The sequence below is a fragment of the Heteronotia binoei genome, chromosome 3 (genome assembly GCF_032191835.1).
Source record: "Heteronotia binoei isolate CCM8104 ecotype False Entrance Well chromosome 3, APGP_CSIRO_Hbin_v1, whole genome shotgun sequence".
Taxonomy (NCBI): Eukaryota; Metazoa; Chordata; class Lepidosauria; order Squamata; family Gekkonidae; genus Heteronotia; species Heteronotia binoei.
The window spans coordinates 105,021,841-105,039,382 of NC_083225.1; the positions used below are offsets into that span (position 1 = coordinate 105,021,841).

Here is a 17,542-nt window from a genome sequence, read left to right on the forward strand (position 1 = left end):
ATTCATATACACCAAAATACAGAAGAGCACTTGGGCTTCGCAGGAGCATTACAGCTTCTGTAGATTATAAAAGCATCGGTCTTCTATTCTGGAAATCGGCGGGCTCGCTATGTCCCTCCAACACGGGCCATGGTCTTCCCCGGATCCCAATTCAATGAGTAACGCAACGAACAGAAACTCCGAAATCAATGATCCACCGGCTACAGAAAGCACTTAAGATCATAGCGGCAAACCGACTTTTACCAGCATTACAAAATATAAATAACTGGGCGAATAAATACATCACCCACCACAAGACAACGCAAGTATTAAAACGCCACTCTTTAACAACGCATGCGTCGTGAGAAGGGAGGAACTCTTCTTTTTTCTTCCCTGTCACCACTCCGGCGTTTCCGGCTACTTTTTTCTACCCTTCCCTCCACGCGCTTGCGTATGAGATGCCGAGTTGCGCGCGTCGCTTCAGCCTCGCCTCTTCCTTTTGTGGTGGTGCGCGTGTGGGCAGGGGAAAGAGTAGCAAGAGTGAAGATGGCGCTGCATGTTCCGAAGGCTCCGGGCTTTGCCCAAATGCTGAAGGAAGGAGCGAAGGTGAGCAGGAGACGGGAGCTGACGCGGGGGTTGGGGAAGGCAGGTGAGGGCCGCAGAAGGTTCTAGAAGCGAAGGCTGCGGTGGAAACTCCATCCAGCCGGTTCCATGCGCCTCTCGAGGGGCGAGGCTTGCTGGGCCCGAGCCTCCTATGGAAACGCGTTTGTTTGACGCGGGTATGGCCGACCTAACGGTTTTTTCGAGCGTGATGGGGGTGTGATTAGCGCCCTTCGACTTTCACGGCATGTAAGGGAGGCACCCCACGCTTCTTTTCACGCGGTAACGTATTAATTGTAGGGTGGAGCCGCCCGGTTTGGCACCCCTTCCCGGCCACTGGCGTCTGTGGCACAAAAAAGAGCGCTGGGTAGCGAGAACGGCTTTGAATATGAGACAAGAGGCGCGGGGCTTCTCTGAAGTTTGTGACACGGGCACCCTTTTTAGCTAGTGGCAGTTTCCGTGCCACTTTGTTCAGTTTCCTAGTTTGTTCTGGCCTAGGGTCGCACGTGTACACAGAATCTCGAGACCGTTTTGCTGACAGGAATTTATGTAACGTACATCAGGCTCTTTACAACTCCTCTTCCACAGTCCCCTACCAATCTTATGGGCTCAGGACATTTTTACAGGAGGGGGTTTTTTTGGGGGGGGGGGGAGGATCAGTCTCTGTCTGCGTCCTAGGAAGAGCATAAGTACTTTGCATCCTTCTAAGATTTTGTAGTTTGGTGGCACATACTATGCAACCCAGTAGAGTGTATACATTTAGAAAAGGAAGTAGGTGCTTTCATGCCTCAGGGTTAACGTTAATCTGGAATTCCACTGGATGTAAAATGACAGAACATTTTTTGTTCCAGTTCCTTTTTCAGAAATCACATTTGGTACAGTTTGGTGGTTTTTTTTAGTATGGGGACCTTCCTTGCATGCTTGGTGATTTGAAACATGTAATTGGTGATTGGAAACAGGCAGTGCCTGCGGTGGATCTAGTGCAGGGGTGGCCAGACTGCAGCTTGGGAGCCACATGTGACTCTTCCACACATATGTGGCTCTCAGAGCCCCCACCACATTTCTCTCTTTAAATCATTTCTCTGAGCCGAGTCAGTCAGTGGCTTGGAAAATGCATTTAAAGTTGATTTCTTTCCATTTCCCCATCCTTGCTCCCACCTCCATCTCTTTTCCTTCCGTCCTTGGCTCTCAGACATCTGACAATGTATTGTGGCTCTCAAACACCTGGCACTTATTCTGTGTAGCTCTTATGTTTAAGCTGGGTTTTCAGGTAGCTGGCTCGAAGTTGACTCAGCCTTCCATCCTTCTGAGGTCGGTAAAATGAGTACCCAGCTTGCTGGGGGGAAAGTGTAGATGACTGGGGAAGGCAAACCACCCTGTAAAAAGTCTGCCGTGAAAACGTTGTGAAAGCAACGTCACCCCACAGTCGGAAACGACTGGTGCTTGCACAAGGGACCTTTCCTTATGTTTAAGCAAGGCCACTCCGATCTAATGTTAAAGGTTCTGTATTTTGCAGAGCTTGCATGTCTTCTGTCATGGCTGGCAAGATTTTTAAAAGCTGCCTATCATTAAAGAAGCTATATTCATTGTGAACCTATCTGTTCTTGCTACCATGTGGTACCTTGCTTCCCTCTTTTTCTCTTCTCCATTAAAATGGTACACAAAGGAAAATTGTCAGGTCATATCAAATAAGCATACATAAATTTTCAATTGAGAGTGATTTCAAAGGAATCCAGATTCCCATATGTAATAGAATTTGGTCTTGTTTGAAGTCTTTTAAATTTGTGTTTCATAATAAGTTGAATACAAAAGTGCTCTTCTGATAGTGTAACAAAGATTATGGAGGTGGGTGGTGATTTTTGTTGATTCCTTCCTCAAACTCCAGACCTCAGAGAGTTCATGAGGAGTACTCTGATTACCAGGAGCAGAATCTCAGTGGGTTGCAGTGGGAAGGAGGTGGTCTGATAGTTCCATTCTGTCAGTTTCACTCTGCTTGAGGTATTTTAGATCCAATCATAATCTTTTATAGTTGTGTTCATTTCTAAGATTGTTTATTGTAATTGTGATATAAATACTGAAAAACCTGTTTGGATGATGAGAAAAACTGAATTTAAAACGAGAGAGGAAAATAATGCAGTTTAGATTACCACCCATTTGTAGGAAGGAATTTGTGAGTGTTCCAGGAGGTTGTATTTGGACTTCACAGAAAATTGGATTTTGATTGAAGGCTTTTGAAATCAAGACATCTTTAGTTGTAGTCTGCATGCAGGGAGGGGGCATGTAAGCACATACCAACATGTTGAATTTATGTTTCTCACAAACAAACAGGTTTGCTTGAAATGTCTGAAATCAGTCTGATTAGTTACATGTAAGACAGGATGCAGGAAATACTGAAATGCACTTGACCATGCAGAATTGTTTATTTACAATCTGTAAAATTGTGGTATGAGGAGAAGCATTTCAGTTTGTGCACATGAAATTGTTCTAGATCTTGCTTCTATTTCTTCAGAGTTCAGACTTTGGACAGTCCTTAAAGCTTCATAGAGTGGTTTTCTAATCATAGTCTATTGGAATTTGACCTTCCTGTAAACTTTTAGGGGGGGAAGGGCAGTGGATAAATGTGGATAAAAATTAATGTGGATAAAAATCAATGATTAAAAAAAATCAGGTTCTCTAAATTGGATTTTTAAAAAAAATTAAGTTTGATTTTTTAATAGAATGCTTTTTGAAGGGAAAAAAATCTGTTTTAAGATATAGTCCAAAGATTATTCATCATGAAATATGGATTAGTTTTTAATTATTAGCATGAGGTTGTATATTCATGCAATGTTTAATTTTTTTGGTAAATGCCATCAGTACATTCATGATGTCATGCTTTCCCAAAGGTTTTTCTGTAAGATTATTTTGGACAGTTTTTCTCTCTAGACAGTGTTATCACAGATGTTTGATTTTGCAGTTCTCAAAACTGTGAATTTATAACTGCAGAGATAACATGCCCCTTCAGCAAAAATGTTATAACAGAAACATACGAAGTTCAGGGACTTCAGTCCTATTGATCCTCTGCAAATCTGTGCACACAGAATCAACCCCTCAAGAAGTTCATTGAGTGTAAGAATTGTTTGGGGTGGAATAGGTCAGGATAAGGAGATGTTAACAACTAAGTGTGAGGTTGGGAGGGGCAAGTATTCTTCAAGCAGAATACTCCAGAAGTCTTGAGATCTTTGTGAGTGCATCCTCATGGATGTTTTAGTCAATTTAAGAATACATATGCTATATGATGTTATTGTTTTTGTTAAATAAAACAATTTAACTGGTTCTTGTTAGTGATTATTTTTCTTCTTCCAATACATTACAGCAGAAAAATTGTCCAAATATGAATGATTAACCTATTAAAATGGAGATAGTTCATAATTCATATTGATTTCATAATTATCTATTTCAAGTGGTAAATAACCAGTCATTAATTTTCTGCTATAACTAAAACCAACCTGAAAAGTTATTATACTAAAATGAAGCCCTGAGCAAGAATGAGTCTCTATGTAGAAAACCATCATTTAAATCCAATCCACTGTGGCAGAAGATGATGAAGGCTTAAAGATGTGGCATTTGATGATGAAATGCAGGAAACAGCGTTATATTGAAAATTGAAGTATCCCCTTATTCTGTATATTCTTACAAGCCTATTAGTGATGTATGAAGATGCTGAAATGATATTGGAAACAAAATTCCACAAATACTTTCACAAATACACTGAGGAACTGAACTAGGTTGCTGCTTGCTTTGAGAGGATAATGTTAATAATCTTTGAAATTATTGTTTAAATATAAGGTTAAATATTTGGTATTACTTTGTTAAAATTTAACCCAAGATATCACTTTGAAACATTTTTACAATTTACACACACAAACTTGAATGGGAATGCATATAGATTAATGCATCAATGAATCAGTTTTTGGATTGCTAAACTATGAGCAATGGCACTATGGAACTATGATTAAAATAGCTTACATTTTGGTAGTTTTAAAATACTCAGTTTTCATTTGGAGTAAACTTTCGGTTTAAAGTCATGAATCTTTAATTTTTGGTAGTTTGCAAAAAATATTGAATGCTTGTTTTCTGTTTGTAGCATTACTCAGGATTAGAGGAGGCTGTGTTTCGAAACATTCAGGCTTGTAAAGAGCTTGCTCAAACAACTCGTACAGCTTATGGACCGAATGGTAAGTTCTCTCTTACTTTTATAAAAATAGATTTATGATCTTTCTTTAGACCAAAAAGAGCAGTTGTAAAGGCACAGCATTTTATAATGGTTTAATTTTTCATTTACAAATTGAAGAAATATACCACTTGTTTCAATTCTGAAACTTTTCATATTTTACAAAGGCAAAATATTACCATGCATCTTCTATTCAACAAATGCCCAGGATGATTAATGGTATGGTTAATGTAGCTTACAGTGTAGATTATAGCTGTACTTGAAGTGTTTTGATTTATTTTGTTTAGGAATGAACAAAATGGTTATCAATCATTTGGAAAAGCTTTTTGTTACTAATGATGCTGCTACTATCTTAAGAGAGTTAGAGGTAAGTTCTTCTTTTACTTAGAATCTGTATTAAAGTAATCCACATTAAACATGGGAATTCTTCCTTAAAGTATTTTGTTAACATATATTTTTTTCAAGGCATGATGACACACCTGTGCATTTCCCTTCCTTGGAAGCTAGATTTTCTGTCTGTTTTTCTGTCCCTTCACTGGCTGAGCAGTGTTTTCTTCTCCCTTGAAGAAACCTTGGCTGTCCCATCCTGTCAGTAAGATATATTTTGGCTGTTTCTCAGCCCAGGAACCTGAGGGAAGGAATAGAATTGCACTTTAACTTAGACCCTTGAAAATGGCACTTGAGATACTTTAAAATTCAAAAATAACAAAAGGTTTTATTTAACATTGAGGGGGAAAGTCAGTTGAAATCAAACTGAAATTACTGAGGGAAAACAGACTTTTGTTTTTATATAGCAGGCAAATGAAAGGTTCTTAAATTATTCACAGTTACTTAGATCTTTATATCTAGAGGCTTTTGTTCCAGTGCTTCCCAGATGCTTTGAGTAATCACTGACTCTTTTAGATCCCAGAAGGCTTCTCTTTGGAACACCAGTACTTTTCCTGAGTTTTTGACTGACTTTTAAGGTCTCTACAGGCAACTTCTAATCAGGAAATTCTGTAGTCCTCAAAGATAACTCTCTTTATTTGACTGGGTAGGGAATATCTTCTGTTTGGTGTAGTGGTTAAGTGTGTGGACTCTTATCTGGGAGAACCAGGTTTGATTCCCCACTCCTCCACTTGCACCTGCTGGCATGGCCTTGGGTCAGCCATAGTTCTGGCAGAGGTTGTCCTTGAAAGGGCAGCTGCTGTGAGAGTCCTCTCAGCCCCACCCACCTCACAGGGTGTCTGTTGTGGGGGAGGGAGATAAAGGAGATTGTGAGCCGCTCTGAGACTCTTGAGTGGAGGGCGGAATATAAATCCAATGTCTTCTTCTTCGTCTTTAGATTAGAAGATCTATCCCCATTTCTTTGGCCTGAGAGTCTTCTATTCAGACCTTCTTGCCATACTTTCCCTCAGTTCTCCATCCGTGTTCAACCTGCTCTTGGCTAATGCTGAATTCACACTGTGTTCAGTCAGTGTTGAAATCTCCCTCAGTTCTCCATCCGTGTTCAACCTGCTCTTGGCTAATGCTGAATTCACACTGTGTTCAGTCAGTGTTGAAATCTGACTCTGTCATCAGTAAACCATTCTCAGATGGTCTTCTCAGCTAAGGCAGGAATCTGCCTCATTCTCTTCAGTGTCCAGCTCTCAAGACTTTTTCTGCCCAGCTGATTCTAGCCAATCAGATTGCTTACAGCAGCCTGTCACACAAGGCGAGCCAGTTTGGTGTGGTGGTTAAGTGCGCGGACTCTTACCTGGAAGAACCGGGTTTGATTCCCCACTCCTCCACTTGCATCTGCTAGCATGGCCTTGGGTCAGCCATAGCTTTGGCAGAGGTTGTCCTTGAAAGGGCAGCTGCTGTGAGAGCCCTTTCCAGCACCACCCACTTCACAGGGTGTCTGTTGTGGGGGAGGAAGGTAAAGGAGATTGTGAGCTGCTCTGAGACGGCGGGATATAAATCCAATATCATCATCATCATCTTTTTCTCTGGCTCTGTGAAAGATTAACCCTTCACAGTCCTTTAGTTGTTGGTACAGCAGTTCTAAGTCTCTTAAAAAGTTCAGTCTATCACAGCATGCTTTTCTTGGTTATTAAATTTTCACTATGAGGATCTCTGAGTTAGAGATTGGTAGAGGGAAGAAGAGGAAAAGATAAGATGGTATAGTGTGGGAGGAAATTTGAACAAAGGGCAGTTCTGTGTTTCTTGTCTTTTTGTTTACTTCATGTATGTCCTTCAGTTCCTCCAAGTGGCGACCAAAACCAGTTTATATTATTCTCTTCTCCATCTTATCCTCACAACAATCCTGTGAGGTAGGTTAGGCTGAGTGTGTGAGTGTTCCAGGGTCACTGAGCAAGCTTCCATGGCAGTGGGGATTTGAATCTGGGCCTAGTCTTGACACTTATACCTGTTTTGTCATGTTAAAACCAAAGGGCGGTGGGGAGCAGTTTCAGCCACTGATGGTTAGTGCAGACAACATTAAATAAAGGCTTTAAGAAATGTATTTCATGCTGAAGTAGATTCTTGCTGGTAATACTGCATCAACAATTGTTATAAGTAGCTTTGGTATTTCATACAGATGTTCATGGTGGCTAAACTTGTGCCTCATGAAACATTCAATAGCACTGCATAAGCTGAGTCCCTTACTGCACAAGCGTATGCACTTTTAGAATAAACACAGAACTAGTCTAAACCCATCAGTGGGCTTAGATTGCAGTGAGTCCATATAGGATTCTACTGTTACTGTAATGATATGGTAAGGCATACTAGGACTCACTAGATATTTGCATATACACTTAATCGTTCTTATATAAAATTATAAATAGGTTCAGCACCCAGCTGCAAAAATGATTGTCATGGCTTCTCACATGCAAGAGCAAGAAGTTGGTGATGGAACAAATTTTGTGCTTATTTTTGCTGGAGCTCTGTTGGAACTTGCAGAAGAACTACTAAGAATGGGACTTTCTGTTTCAGAGGTAATCCCCTTCCCAACAGATAATTAATTTAGAATAGTATCCTAAAACTATGTAACCTTGGTGATTTTTATAGAGCTCAGATACTTCCTGTTATCATAATATTTTAAAAAATACAATTGCTGCTTGGCAGCACATTGTCTCAAAGGGTTGTTTCTCCTAAGCTCCCTTCAGCCTCCATAGAAACAGCAACAGGAACCCCATAGAATTTGAAAAGAGTCTTACATCACTTGTGTATGCTAGTGTTACAGCTCCAAACATTGAGCTAGGAACCAAGGCATGTTTCTTACATGGTTTATTTCTGTTGTAAACTATTTTGGCTTGAATTGATATAAAAAGTAGTGTAAGGTCAAGGTCTCTTGGTTGTGGGAGAGTGGCATGATATAGCTTGACTTTGTCAGATCTTGGAAGCTAAGCAGGATTGGCATTTTGTATGGGAGATCACCAATGAAAACTGTAGAGGAAAGCAATGAGAATAATTTACTTGCCTTGAAAAGCCCCTTGCTAGGGTCAACAGAGTTGGTTGTGACTCACCATAACGTCGCACATATACAAGGTTCTTTGCACAGCCAGACTGTTAGAAGTAGTTGCTGAAACAATACCAAACTTATTTTGAGCTGTACTGTAATATGTATTGTTGTCATTATTGGATACATTGATATATTTAATTTAGGTGATTGAAGGCTACGAAAAAGCTTGTAAAAAAGTACTAGAGATTCTTCCTGATCTGGTGTGCTGCTCCGCAAAAAATCTTCGGGACACTGAAGAAGTTGCATCTTTGCTACATACTTCAGTAATGAGTAAACAATGTGGCAATGAAATGTTTCTGTCTAAGCTTATTGCACAGGCATGTGGTAAGTAAGCACTGTTTAGCTCAACGTCTGTGACATCTTTGCTTTTTTATATTCATATTAATGTGGATCAAGTGCTGGCTTTTATAATAAAGAATACAGTTAAAGTAGGTTTCTGAATTTCTTGGTAACTTTGGATTTGTTACGTTGAATGCTGCTTTCAGCATTTAGATCACATTCCCGAGGATGCTGGGGAAATCTGTTATAATGCCCTGCAGCATAAGGTTAGTTATCATTTGTGCCTGAGCGAAGGAACAGGATGACTCTGGGCAATTGGGGCCAGTATTGGCTCTTAGCCAGGTGGCTCTTGAGCAGCTTTCAGCAGCCCCACCCCATTGGCCAGTTGCACCGCTGGTGGTGGGTGGCATCAGCAGACCTGAGTGCTGCTAAGGAAGAGGCTTGCAGGTGTACTATGCATTTGGGGTCCTTTTGCAGCAATTTTTATTTTTAGTTAATTCAATATTGGTGTAGTTTCCCCTGGCACCATACCATATCTTGGCATTGTGTGTAAAATGCTATGAATTCTTGTGCTGTGTTCTCAACTTCTGTTTTTGCAACCAGTCAGTTACTTCCAGTTTAGGGGAGACCATAGTTTTCTGCTACATCCTGATTACTAAATTGGGACTTGTGTGCTACTGTGAAACCAGGATTGCATACCACTGGTTTGGATCCTGTGGTTCTTGGACTCAAGGATTATGGACTTTTCTTTTGTTCCTCTCCCCCCAGCAGCCCTTTCTGATCTCAGGAAGTTAATTTTGTGTGGAAGTCTGGAGGCTGTGCTGTGAAGGGGGAAGGGATCAAATACTTCCCTCTTTCTCTGTCTGTGTGGGTTCTCTGACCCTATAAATAAGCTTCTGTGGGGCAGGAAAAGACTGCTGGGAGGATACATGACTGTTGGTGCCTTCTGCTGATGATCACTGAGTTCTCTTCATTGAACTCAGCTGCAAACTGGTTTTGAAATGGAAGCAGCTAAATCATTGGTCATTACATCGTAGTTCCTGTAGTGCCAAACTGTGGTTTTGAGTTGCATGCACTGATGTATTGTCATTAATTCCATTCTTAAGTATTTTAAGCCAATTTTAACTAACTCTTGTAGATTTTAATTTACCCAGCTTTCATTTACCCATAACCCCCCCCCCCCCCAATGGCTTTTGTTTAATTTTCAGTGTCTATTTTTCCTGAGTCGGGACATTTCAATGTCGATAACATCCGAGTCTGCAAGATCTTAGTAAGTATTTTTTCTTCTCAGTATTGTATGATCTAGAGCAGTGTTTCCCATTTGCAGGGTTGCAACTAGGAGTGTACAAAAAAAAAATCGGAAATAATTGGATTCGGAAATATACGGGGCCAAAATATTCAGAATACCGTATATTTCCAAATTTGCAAGGGACTCTCCCCTACAAACCCCCCAAGTCCCAAAAAGATTGGGCCAGGGGTTCCCATTCCAGGGGCACCTAAAGAGGGTGCCCCTATCCCACCATTATACCCTATGGGCCATTGAAATCAATGGCAACATAGGGCATAATCAGAGGCTACTGGGGGCAGGGGGTTTGAGGGAGAGCCCCCAAAACTGCAGGGAACCCTCAGGGGACTCTCCCCTACAAAACCCCCAAGTCCCAAAAAGATTGGGCCAGGGGGTCCCTGTCTTTGGGCTCCCCAAAAGGCCCATTGCCACCAATGCTGGGGAAAGCCTAATTAGCCACTTTCTCCACTATAATTGCTGTGGGGGGGTTTGAGGGAGAGGCCTCAAAACTGCAGGGCAGCTTCAGGGGACTCCTCCGCATGCAACCTCCCTGGCCTAAAATATTCTGAAACAACAGTTGCCCTGACTTCTTTTTTAAAACCCTCCCACCAAAACTTGTTTGTTTTTTTGGTCACTAATCTGTTCTTCTTTGGGTTGGGGTAGTAGTAGTCTGGTAAAGTTTAGGAGACTAGGGTGATCCTGCCTCTACCTAGATACAGTTTTTAAAAGGCTACCTTGAGATGAAGGCCATCCTTGTTATATCCTCCTAGTTAAACTTCTCCTAACTAGATCCTGGGACAAACCGGATTTCCTTGCAAACTAGAAATCAGGTGTCCCCTATAACTAGAGAGAAGCTGTGGTTTACCCTATGGAAATCTAAGGATGCACCGGCTTTCAGTGGCTGAAAGCAAGATGCACTGCAATCCTAGTCTCTTTAAAAGGGAGCCTGATGTGGCCTAGTAGTCACACTGCATTTATGAGAAACCTAAAATCTTTTAAAATTGCCTCTATCTGGCCTAGTTGAATTTTGAAAGAAGATAAAGCCCTAAACTGGATTGTTTTCTTTTTAATTTCAAAAAACACAGTCCCCTAAAAACACCCTTATTAGTGGGGCAGCCTATTTAGTGGCCCTAGTCAAACTGAAAGCACCCTCATACTCAAAAAATAACTCTATAAAAACATGAAAGTGACCCACCCCACACAGCCCGCACACCAATCCCCTCACACCAACCAGAGGTAATTTTAAAAAAACAATACGTGACAGAAAGAAACTTAACTTTTGACCCCCCCCCCCCCAAAAAAAAAAAGAACCAAGAAAAGGGACAACAGAACAGGAAGGATGCAAAACCAACAGATCTAAACAAATCCAACTGAGAAAAGGCCAACAAACTCAACTGTTAAAAAACTGACCTTTTTAACAATAAAAACCCTCAGGCCAAATCAGTCAACACCCCCCCTCCCCAAAAAAAAAACCAGAACCAGGAAAAGAGACAACAGGACAGGATGCAAAACCAACAACAACAGAGCCAAACAAATTGCTGAGAAAAGGCCAACAAATTAATCTGTTTAAAAACTGACCTTTTTAGCAATAAAAATTAGGCCAAACAGCCCCACCCCCCCAAGAACCAGAACCAGAAGAGAAAAGGAACAATGGCAGCACAACACGGCAGCAACAAATCAAACACAGAATCCTTTTAAAACAGTAAAAAACTTGACTTTTAACAATACATGAACTTTACCAACCCCTCCCCCCCAAAAAAACCTTCACCCTAACCCCAAGAAATCCAAGCCACCCAAATCAGGAAAAGTAAAAGGTCACTGCACTTTTAAAAGTCCTCTCACTAAAGTAAGATATAGGCAAATTAGCAACCCCCCCACCCCAGGCCCCCACCCCCAGCAGAACCCCCTAACCCCAAATAAGCTACCCAGTACTCACCCACCCAAATCTGGATAAGTAAAGGGACTCTGAGACCAATTTCGCACTAGATCTTTAATCCTGGTTTAACTCTGTCCCCAAACTGACATTCTACACTAGAATTAGAGAATCAGAGAAACCAACTCTGTGACTCTATGATTCTATGATTTTAGTGTAGAATGTCAGCTTGGGGACAGGGATAAACCAGGGTTAAAGGTCTAGTGCGAAATTGGTCAGAGTCTTAAAAAGTCCTTTTACTTTTATCCTAACTAAAATAAAAACAAGAACCCCAAAACTGTCTTACCTTAGATGTCTTCTCTTCTCCAGGCAGGTCAGGCAAGGCTGAGAGAGAGCAGCAGCAACTAAGGCCAAGGGCCAGCGCAGCACAATTTCTCTCTCACACCAACACAGCAGCAATGGAATGGAGTCCAGCCAGGCAGACTCCTTAAAAAGGTTCTCTGGCCCTACACAGAGCAGTTTCAGAAAATACCACTGCTCTGTGATTGGCCAGAGAACAGTGTTTATTTGGATACCCAAGTAAATAAAAGAACAACAGTGTTGCTGATGGCTGGGGGATTAGCCCAGCCATCAGCTACACAACAGCCCTGCAAAGCATGCAGTGCATTTTGCAAATGCATACTTTGGATTGGCTGCTGGTGCTCCCTCTTCCAAATCAGGGGGTATTCGGCGGTCTTCGGTTCGGCCAAACCAAATACACACCCCTAGTTGCAACCTGGTACCGGGCCACGGAAACCTCAATACCTGGTCACAAGAAAAGCCAAAGCTAACCCCGCCCCCAGCAAAGAAAAGCTCTCTGTTGTGCAGAGAAAAGCTAGGCTTGAAGACTGACACAAGCTGCAAAGCCTGAGCTCTGTTTTCCTAATTCCTTCCCCCGTCTCTGTGTTATGCAGATAAAAGCTAGGCTTGAAGACTGACACAGGTTGCAAGGTCTGAGCCCCATTTTGCTTCCTTCCACTCCCCAACATCTCTGTGTTGTGCAGAGAGGAGCTAGGCTGCCTCTCCTTCCTTCTCCCCCCTTCCCAGTGTTTGAGAGAAAAGCCAGAGTCCACTGGCACTTTAGATCCATTTAGGGTTCTTCAAGGTATGAGCTTTCATGTGCCTTGCAATATGTTCTTTTGGGGAGATTTCCCCGGGGGGCCTGGGCGGCAAAAAGGGGGGGGGGGTTCTGCTGGGAGAGGCAGGGAGTGGGCATTCCAGTAGCTTTTTTTATTATTATTAACCAAACGACCTCTGGGCAGAATTGTTGCTGGCTGGTGTCATCTGATGGTCAGTAAGGCTTTTTTCCTCCTTTGTTCCCCTTTCTTTCCCTGCTCAAGTGATGCTCTGTCTGTATTTTTTTGGGGGGAGGGGAGGGGAAGCAACAGTGGTAGGGCTTCTAGTGCCCTGACCTGACTGGTGGACATTCTGGTGATTTTTGAGCACTGTGAGAGATTTTTGGACTGGATTGTCCATTGACCTGATCCAACATGGCTTCTCTTATGTTCTTATGTTTTTTTCTTCCCTTCCCTTCCCTCTCTTTCTCTCTTCCTTTCTCTCTCTCTCTTTCTTTCTCTCCCTTTCCCTTTCTTTCCTTCCATTTTTACTGGGTGAAACTTTTCTGTTCATCACTCCCAGTTGCAGCCAGCTGGACTTTCTATGAGATTTGTGAGAGTGAGAGGTGTGGGGCAGGAGGAGATTATTGGAGATTACTGATGTTTTTCTCAAAAGCACTGGAAGTGATGGTACTATGAACTTGGCACCATTTTACTGGTCCTGCTTTTAACAGGTGTCTGACACCAAAATTAAACTCCTCCTGTAGATATTAAAAAGGATGAAAGAAGTTCACTGGCTAAATATCTGAAGAACAGGTTGCTTTTAAAGGCATGGGAAACACAGCCAGTAAAAAGCTGCAAGCCCCTCATAAATATCCTTTTTGGGATAACTGCAGAAAAGCTTGTATGAACTTCACATAACTTGAAATTAATTCATTAATTACTTAATTCATTAATTAATTCATTAATTCACAGCAATTTTCCAGTGTTTCAGCTAAGGAAAAATAGCTGTCAACAGATTTTCTTGAAACCAAGCAAGCTTGGTTGTACCTTGAGGAAGGGTTCCAGTAGTAGCAGCTGAAGGCAGGGCCTACTTAAATGTGTCAGCATATTTTGAGATAGAGCATCTGCCAGGGCCCAGTGTGGGTGGTACACAGTGCTGGCATTCCTGATGGCAATGCAACAGCACTCCCAACTTCATACACTGGCCAGTGCTGTTGAGGAAGGGGTGTGTAGGTTGTGCAGGCAATTGAACATAGGCATTAGGAGTGCTTGCAAGCTAGAGAAGAACCCCAACAGGTGCATGCAGGTGTGAGGGTAGAAAGAGAGGACCCTGGGAATGTATGAAAAAGTTGCAGACCGTCCACTTTCCACCATTTTGGCTCAGCTTGAGTTTCAGAGAGATTCTTCTGAAAATGAAGTTACTTCAGAAGAAGAGGCAGGTTTGGGGAGTGCCCTGGAAGTGACATCACAGGAAGAGGTGGAGTTTCGGTTTAGTGTTTCCCAGAAGTGACATCACTTGGCCATTGACCTGGAAGTGACACTACAGGAAATAACATAATTCCTGTCTCCCATCTCCATCTCCAAAGTCTTCTGGCTCCACCCCTGAATTTTAGTGGGCTACGAAGGAGAAGTGTAAAAATAACCAGACCACGAGGAAAAAAGTTTGGGAAACCGTGATTTAGAGGAGCATATTTTGAGGATCTTTTAGGTGACTATTATGCAGACTCTAATCTTGGAGTTCTGAGAATTTTTAAACTTAAATTTGAAAAAAACCCCTGAACTTTAGTTGGAACCATATAAAAGATAGGATACTGATGGTCAGTTTACCTCAATTTTTAAGTTGCTTTTAGTCTCCAAAGGGGAGAAAAGTGAAGTATTAGTTTCTAAATAATTTAACTCGTGAGTTTTAAGGTTTTGACATTGTTCCTATGTTTGCAAAGTTTTCTGTATAACTACAAAATTGAAGATGAGTCCGTAAAAACACAAGGTGAGATTCTTTAGGAGCAAATTTTATGAGAAAGGAACCGTACTGGCCATAAACAGTTCCCGTCATGGAAAAATATGAACTGGAAAATTTTACAGAGTTATCTGGAAAAATTTCCAGTGTATTGAAATTGCATCACCTGATTTTGTGCATCTATATTGATTTCTATTTAGTAAACAAAATTTAAAAGTACTGCATGTTAATTTTAGGTCCCAATAGAAACTTTTGATTAGAAAAAATAGTATTGTTTAAATGCTATTTATAAATAAATTCAGAATTATAAGTGGAAGTTTTTATTGAAATAATGGTAAAAGTTCAAATACAGTATAGCATGTATGTCCTTTGCATAGTTAAAATTTCCGGGGGGAAAGGTCTAAGGCACTGAAAATAGTTGATGCAGGAATTCTAGCGCTCCCAAAGAACTGTGCATGACATGGTTGTCTGCTCACCTATTTAAACTCTTTTGAGAGACATTTCTGAGGGAAGCCTCAGTTTTCATAGTGTTAACTTGACTCACAAATGACACTGTACATATAAACAATATCTGAATTGCAAATCAGATTGGTGATCAAAATTTTTAACCCATACAGTCAATTTGTTGAATTCATAACTTTAGTTTTTAATTTATACATGTGCTATTGTCCATCCCCACTATCATCCCATTTACAAATCAGTAAAATATATGTGCACACTTTAACACTTCCACAAAACAATAAAGCGCTGAAAAATTTTCCACTCCCTATCTCAAGTGTTGTGGCTTTGACATCTATATAGTGTATTGATTAGAATCAGTACTATAGTGTTGGCAACTTTCAGGTATTATCTCTTAGGTCCAGAATTTAGTTTCTCCTAAACTTGGTCAACATTTCAGATTCAGATGCTTTAAACTAAATTGGCACCTGAATTTAATACTCATCAAGTTGTAATGAAAATGTTCTCTGATGGTATAAAATGGGTGTCAAACATGCGGCCCGGGGGCCAAATCAGGCCCCTGAGCAACTGGCTCTTGTCTGCTTCCTTCTCCCTCTCTCTTGCTTCCTTCTGCATCTCAGCTTGCTTTGCAAGGCTTGCTCAATTGCACAGGAGCTACAGAGCAAAACCTTGATTTTCTCCATTGGTTGAGGCTCTTCCACCTCCTGATCCCCTGGAGCGGGAGGGAAAGAGCCAGAGCTTCCTTTGCCCAGTTTCCTGGATCCCATGGGAGACATAAAAAGAAAGCACCTTTAAGACCAACAAGTGCTAATGTTTTAAGCATGTTTTATTTTAAGGGTTTTTAAAAAAAAAAAAAAAATCTTTTGTTGTGTTTGTCTGTGTCCTTTAAAAAGTTTATATCTCTGCTACCTAAACTTAAATAGGTACGCACATGGCCCAGCCCGACAAGGTCTCATTTATGTCAGATCCGGTCCTCATAACAAACGAGTTTGACATCCCTGGTATAAAAGGACCTTTTCTGTTGCATTTTTAAAAAAATCTTAAATCAAATTAGACAAATAGATAGGTTCAAGCATGTGCCAGGGCTAAGTGGATGCAGAGGCACAAGAAAACATAAAAGGAGTTCTTAACTATGACAGATGTCATTTGAGTGTAAGCTATTCAGATGAATCAACACAAAGTACTGTTGAATTTTTATAAAGCTGTTCTAAAATTTGTGAGTAAGATTAAATAATGATTCGAATTTGTATTTTTCCCCAGGGTTCTGGTATTTGTGCCTCTACAGTATTACATGGCATGGTTTTTAAAAAGGAAACTGAAGGTGATATTACCTCTGTCAAAGATGCTAAAATAGCTGTATATTCTTGTCCTTTTGATGGTATGATAACGGAGACCAAGGTATGTTTGGCAGTTTACCGTAAATGTTTAGAACTAATTCTAATTAAGGGCTTGTTCATATATATACTGCTTATTTTTCCACTAAATGATTCCTCTTATGTATGGGATTGCGAAGGGAAATCCCAGAATAAGCCAGACTCTGGGCTTTCTTTTTGTATTCTACTTGGTCCCAGAGGATACTGCGGAGAAACTTCAGTGTAATTTTGCATTACCCTGATATGTATCACAGCTTTTGTACAGTTGTGCATACAAAAGGTGCTACTATGAATCCCTGTACAAAGTGGAAGGCATCTTGTTACCCCCAAGTCTTTGTACATGCTGGGTATGACTAACTGGAGAGAAGAACTGGTTCCTTGGCCTAAGGGAGATACTGCAGAGAAACTTCAGTACCCAGATACTGCTTTGGGGCTTACACAGGTGATGCTGTATATAGTAGGAGTCTGGATTTTTCTATATGGCTTCTTGATTCATTAGAACTATTTATTTGTGTATATTTAGTGCCTGTAATTCTTCAGATCTCTGTTGCAAGAAGAACCCTGATGAATCAAACAGGTGGTCTATCTAGTCAGCATCCTGTTTCACACAGTGAGCAACAGTTGCCCTGGAAGGCCAACACAGAGGTCGCCTAGCACTGGTATTCCGAGCTTTACTGCCTCTGAATGTGAGGGTTCCTGTCAGTGATCATTACTACATTGACTGGCTGTGAATTCTACAATGTACTAATCGATTAAAGAAGTATTTACTTTAGTCAATTCGTAATCTATTGCCTATCAGTTCTTTGGGTGGTCCCAAGTTCTAATATTATGGGACAATGAGAAAAAATTCTCTGTCCATTCTTCTCCCTCCCTCCATGTATTGTATAAAACCTGTATCATGTTCCTCTTAGCTGTCTTCCTTAAACAAAAGAAACCCTCCAGATTC

At 41.1% G+C, this 17,542-nt stretch overlaps 1 protein-coding gene across 2 annotated transcripts in view; it reads left to right on the top strand.

Annotated features, from left to right (window-relative positions):
* The first annotated feature begins 400 nt into the window (after positions 1–400).
* The window catches only part of CCT8 (chaperonin containing TCP1 subunit 8), a 28,316-nt gene continuing 11,174 nt past the window's right edge, over positions 401–17,542 (top strand). The window contains exons 1-7 of one of the 2 annotated variants that reach the window (XM_060234366.1): positions 401–585; positions 4,706–4,796; positions 5,080–5,159; positions 7,597–7,746; positions 8,417–8,597; positions 9,761–9,822; positions 16,484–16,621. In XM_060234366.1, coding sequence (XP_060090349.1) covers positions 433–585; positions 4,706–4,796; positions 5,080–5,159; positions 7,597–7,746; positions 8,417–8,597; positions 9,761–9,822; positions 16,484–16,621 — 855 coding nt within the window. In that variant the 5' untranslated portion in view covers positions 401–432. The remainder of the gene's footprint in view (positions 586–4,705; positions 4,797–5,079; positions 5,160–7,596; positions 7,747–8,416; positions 8,598–9,760; positions 9,823–16,483; positions 16,622–17,542) is intronic. The other variant, XM_060234365.1, reaches the window with a different exon arrangement.